Source organism: Carassius auratus, chromosome 3 (assembly GCF_003368295.1).
Source record: "Carassius auratus strain Wakin chromosome 3, ASM336829v1, whole genome shotgun sequence".
In the NCBI taxonomy this organism is placed as follows: domain Eukaryota; kingdom Metazoa; phylum Chordata; class Actinopteri; order Cypriniformes; family Cyprinidae; genus Carassius; species Carassius auratus.
Window position 1 is genome coordinate 4,622,704 of NC_039245.1, and position 5,135 is coordinate 4,627,838.

The 5,135-nt window shown below is 35.8% G+C and overlaps 1 protein-coding gene across 1 annotated transcript; it reads right to left on the reverse strand.

Annotated features, from left to right (window-relative positions):
* Window positions 1–1,855: 1,855 nt before the first annotated feature.
* LOC113044243 (cytochrome c oxidase subunit NDUFA4) lies at window positions 1,856–4,716 on the reverse strand. The gene is made up of 4 exons (XM_026204042.1): window positions 4,553–4,716; window positions 3,287–3,375; window positions 2,980–3,040; window positions 1,856–2,136 (listed from the first exon to the last, which is right to left on the reverse strand). Exons 1-4 carry the CDS (start codon window positions 4,592–4,594, stop codon window positions 2,080–2,082), a joined length of 249 nt encoding a protein of 82 aa, XP_026059827.1. The 5' UTR covers window positions 4,595–4,716; the 3' UTR covers window positions 1,856–2,079.
* Window positions 4,717–5,135: the final 419 nt, after the last annotated feature.

Consider the following 5,135-nt stretch of genomic DNA (forward strand, 5'->3'; position numbering starts at 1 on the left):
AACATAATGTCATAATTTTTCAATATGAGCATTTCTATAGCTTTCTGGATCAGTCCATATCCGTCCGTCATGTCAGATATAAATTGAAGCTCTGGCAAGTGATAGCTTAGCCTATATGCCTCATGCACTTTACAACAGGCTACCAACCGAAGGAAACATCCTCACAAGTACAGGCCATTGACTAGAGGTTTTTCCTCTAGGAAAACATAGATAACACTGCACAGACCTCATCAGAGACTTCCTCTTACATGCACTCTTCTTCTTGAACATTTTCCGTTTCGATCCCAAGCTAATAAACACATGTAACCCTTTTTATTCATTCTGACTGGTGTGTTGAGATTCAGTTACCAGTTGTCCGCTTCTTCCGTCCGCTAGAGGGCTCTGTGCCGCGCAGCCGCAGGGTTTCCAGTTTCGACATCAGTAAGAAAAATGTTTTACTGTCTATGGTGTTAATCTTATACGTACAGTCTATGGTGTTAACACTTTACTGTCTATGTGTTAACAGTTGCCAATTTAGCAATTTTGTTGCTAGATTTAGCAACTTTTTTTTTTCTTCCAAAAAGCACAGCAACAAATTTAGATTTTTTTAAAGGCAACTTTTAGTCACTTAATTCAAATAAAGGCACATATTTTCATCTAAATTACACACAAAGAGGAAGCAGCACATCAGCCTGTAGAAAGACGCCTAGTACAAACATCAAACGTGCATTACGTTGCTAGAAAGAAAAGCTGTTCAGAATGTGCAGTTTTACTAGTTATTAAGAAAATGTGAAACTGTTCAATAATTCAATGTTGAAAAAAAATCCTTACTTTTAAAGTTACTTTTACAAATAAAATATTAAAATATTTTGTTTATAACAAATAACATTAAAACATTTATGTTACATATAACATTTATATATATATATATATATATATATATATATATATATATATATATATTCCGCTGAGTTTTCAGTAATCTTGTTTTGTATTCTACGTAAAAACGCTGTTTTGTCATGGTTATGCAATGACGTCATCACACAATGACATCAATGTCATTTTTAGCAACTTTTAGCGATAAGTCGATCTGCCTTTAGCAACTTACCCTGAAAATTGGTTGACAATACGACTATCATTCAAGTCCAGAAGCGTAGTGAGCAGAGGGATTTTTCTGCAGCATCACTCGAGGCTTTCCTTGTTTCATTCCTGGGGTGTTTTATGGAAGACTTTGACTATATTTGTCTATTTGTGGAAAGCAGCTACCAAGTTTTTAATGCAGGGAAGCAGCATCGAGACTATTTATTTTAAAGGACGTCTTATGCTTTCAGGGAGTTTGAACAACGGTCTCCAATATTTACTTAAGAATATAACTGAAATTATTCTGTGAAACACAATGTCATGAAGCTTACTTTGTCCAGGAAGGCAGCAGTCTGAAATCTGACCCAAATCGGTTTCATCATCATACAACTGATGCATGTGCCTCATGAGTTTAGTAACATGCCTAGATGTTATGATAGACATACGCAGAGGAAACTTCCTCCACAACACCTCATTACTCCCGGGAATAGAAAGAAAGACAGGTTTCTTTACACCGACATCACTCCAAGAGCAACCATACAGAGCAGTGCTTCCCCAACAGGTAAAACAACCTTCAAACGAAGCCACTGGATGATTGTGTGCATGAATATTAACTGTAAAATATTCATATTTTTAATATAACACCAATTAAAATGCTTAAACCACACAATCAATATTTCTCTTATGCTGATAAAAGATCAGATTTGAAAACTAAATCAGATTTGTGTGCAGTGTGAACAAAGACTTAGTCTCAGAAGCATTCACATAAACACCAAAATAACCATGAGACATGAACTGGTTATTCATTGTATGTGGGAGAAAACCCTTTACTAATCATTTTTGACCCTTGAGAGAAAATACAAGAGACATCAATAATGTTAAAAAGGTATCCAGGAAAACAAAAACAAGTGCAATTTAGTCTCTTTGCATAAATTAGGAACAAGGGCTGTTGAGGAGAAGTGTGCGGACGTCTTCTTGTTCTTTAGTTCATCTTTAAACCTTTGGTCCGCCTGGATTTGTTTAGAAGTCAGGACGGTCCTTCTTCAGCTTGCTGTAGTCCATGTTCACTGCATAGAACTTGAAAAAGAAGAACAGAAAACTGAGAATACAAAATAAGCAGTTTAACAACATGCACTCAGCAAAATCCATTAACTCCACTGCCTGTTTAAGTATTGAACATGAACTCGACTCCACATCAAGACACGAGCACGATTGAATTTGTACCAACTAACAGAACACATAAAATAAGCTTATGGAGCGCTTAATGAATTAAACTCATTAGGATCCGAGATTAGGTTCTGATACGGTCCTTCAGTCACATCTTTTAATAGGATTCTCCCTCAGGCGCTCCGACAACAATAACGGGTTTAAGTGCTAGACTAACACCACACACTGGTCAGTTAGTTAGCAAACTCACATTTGCTGTTGCATGCTGGATGCTAAACATTATGAAGAGTGCTTTATCATTACATTAACAATGTTGTGAATCAAAGGTTTTATCAGTCGCCACAGACCATATTTTTTATTACATAAAATATTGTAAATATGAATAATAATATTAGTAATTATTATTGCATAGTTTAAAAAATAAAAATGTTCCTGAATTCTGTAATTATTGAAAAGCTCAGTTTTTTTCATGCCTACTTATGAATGTTATTATTGTGGCACATTAATGTTCTGGTGCTTTAAAATGTGTAAACACAAAGCCCTTCAGTGACTTGTTCACTACGCTTCCATTAAAAGTACTTTTAATGTAAATGCAATTGTTTCAAACTCAAGGATAAGTCAGATCCAAATGCTGTTGACAGAATTTGGATGGAACCCAAAAACATTCCTTCAAATAAATGGAACAAATAAATAACTTAGAAGCAAGATGCCTCCAGGACGCAGGGTTTAAATGATCATGCACATGGATCATACCTTGTACTGATCATTGGGCCCCAGTTTATTCCAGGGCTCTGGGTTGTTCTTTTTGTCCCAGCTGTGGATGAAGTGCAGAAATGAATGAGGGATGCATGATAAAAAAAAAAAAAAATTAATGCAACGATGGCATGAAGATCTGAGCTACACTGTTGTTCTCTCCCAATACTTTGGGTAAAGATATGAAGAATCATAAATCATATTCATGAATCACAATTACAATCGTTCCTCGATTAAAAAAGGCTGTTTTATCTATTGTAAGACAGATGATTAATGCATTTTAATCTTCTATAGAACAGGTGCTTACCAAACATCTGGGTTACGCAAGGCCAGCCGACCCAGATATGTCATGGACATGGTGCATCCCCCACCAATGAAAATAAACAGTGGGATCAACTATGATGAGAGGTGAACAAAATAAGTAAAAAATTAAAAAATTAAATAAACTATAAAGCAAGTCAAATGTAGAAGGTGATGTAATAAACCATCAAGTTATGGTGGTTCACGGCTGGTTTGGTTTTATAAAATACATTTTATTGTATTCCAAGTGGCAACCGAAAACATGATATATTGTACATCAGCAAATAAAATGTCCAAAACCATAATAAAGACCTCCCAGCTGAGAACCACAATTCTAGATTACACAGTAATGAATGACATTACTGTTGCATATAATGTTCACAAATGTTACTTAAACACAAAAGCCTTAAATAACTCAAATATAATAAAGTAGAGTTCCTAATTTATGTTGCACATAATGTTCACAAATGTTACTTAAACACAAAAGCCTTAAATAACTTAAATATAATAAATTAGAGTTCTTCCTAAAACTTCCCAAACCTTCAAAACTTCACCTGCAAATATCTTCAGGACACAGTCTTCACATGTTCAGAAGATGTGGACCGCGAAATTAAAATATGGGGCTTACTGACAAAGAAATATTAATAATGCGATTATTACAGCTGTTTAAAAGTAAAAATGTATTTGTCCTCGGTGTAACCCGCTCGTCCTTGAGCTGCAGACAGACATGTGACACGAGGTCTCCCTATGGCAAGTGCGCACATGAAATTAAACTCGGTTTAATGTCACCTAATTTAAATTATATTTAAAATTCACCTATTTTTGTGGTTAGCGCAATACATGGGGAAAGTGTGTCGTTTACGTTACTTTGTGTTGTGACCGTTTCGACACCGAGACATGTTAGTTTAGTGGCAACTCGATATGAACATTTTGTTCGCTTCTCAAAGCATTTTATTTGTTACTTATTCTGGATTCTTTATTCTTTCTAAATAAGTTTGAGATGCCATTAAAACGAGCAATTTTTGCCGATGAAATAACTCAAGGCAGATCATTTCATAAACCACTATAAACCATTCCACTATTTTAATAACTTCCATTAATTTTCCAGACATGGGAATCACCGTGTTTAACATTTCGTGTAATTTAATCGATACGTATTTTGAGATGGAATATGACGTTTATTCAGCGGAAGAACAGACTAGCGGAAGTGTTTCTACAACGCCTTCTTGACTTTCACGGGATATAAATCGCCCCGAGATCATCGTTCACTTACGGCAGGGTGGCTTCTGAGTTGCCGACTGACTGTGCTCAGCATTGTGATTGATGAGATGAATTAAACTCTCCCAAAATGTACAGAAGAAAGAAAAAGAACTCTAGCAGGTCTGTTCCAACCGTCGACGGTTCCAGCACTGAGGAGAGGACACAGTCCGCGGGGGGTTTATAGAGTTTGCCTGCTTCCTTATTTTATTCTTCGACATACTTTGTTCTCTCATTTCAGTTTATAAATACTCATTTATAGTGTAATAATTTAAATGTTAATAAACTGCAAATAAAAGGGATGAATTAATGATAATTTAATTATACACGGAGGTATTTTGTAAAGGCGGCGCTGTGGATACCCCTTCGAAGCTTTGCTTGTTCTATTTGATCGCTGAACTGATCTAAGGTCAGTTTGTGAGTCCGCACGCGCTACAATGTTATCTGGAGTGATTTCAGATATCTGATCCCAGACGAGAAAGATCTTTGGACTTTGCTGGATCTTGAAGTGACCGAGAAACAAGGTCGCTCTAGGTCGAAACGCTGTTTTCTGTCAATATATTAATAATATAACATTAATTTGAAAATGTGCACGGACA

Coding starts and splice junctions, on each gene's coding strand:
- LOC113044243 (XM_026204042.1), bottom strand. CDS start 4,594: ATGCTGAGCACAGTCAGTCGGCAACTCAGAAGCCACCCTGCC. Junction 3,376..4,552: donor AACTCAGAAGCCACCCTGCC/GTAAGTGAACGA, acceptor CTCTCATCATAG/TTGATCCCACTGTTTATTTT. Junction 3,041..3,286: donor TTGCGTAACCCAGATGTTTG/GTAAGCACCTGT, acceptor CTTCATCCACAG/CTGGGACAAAAAGAACAACC.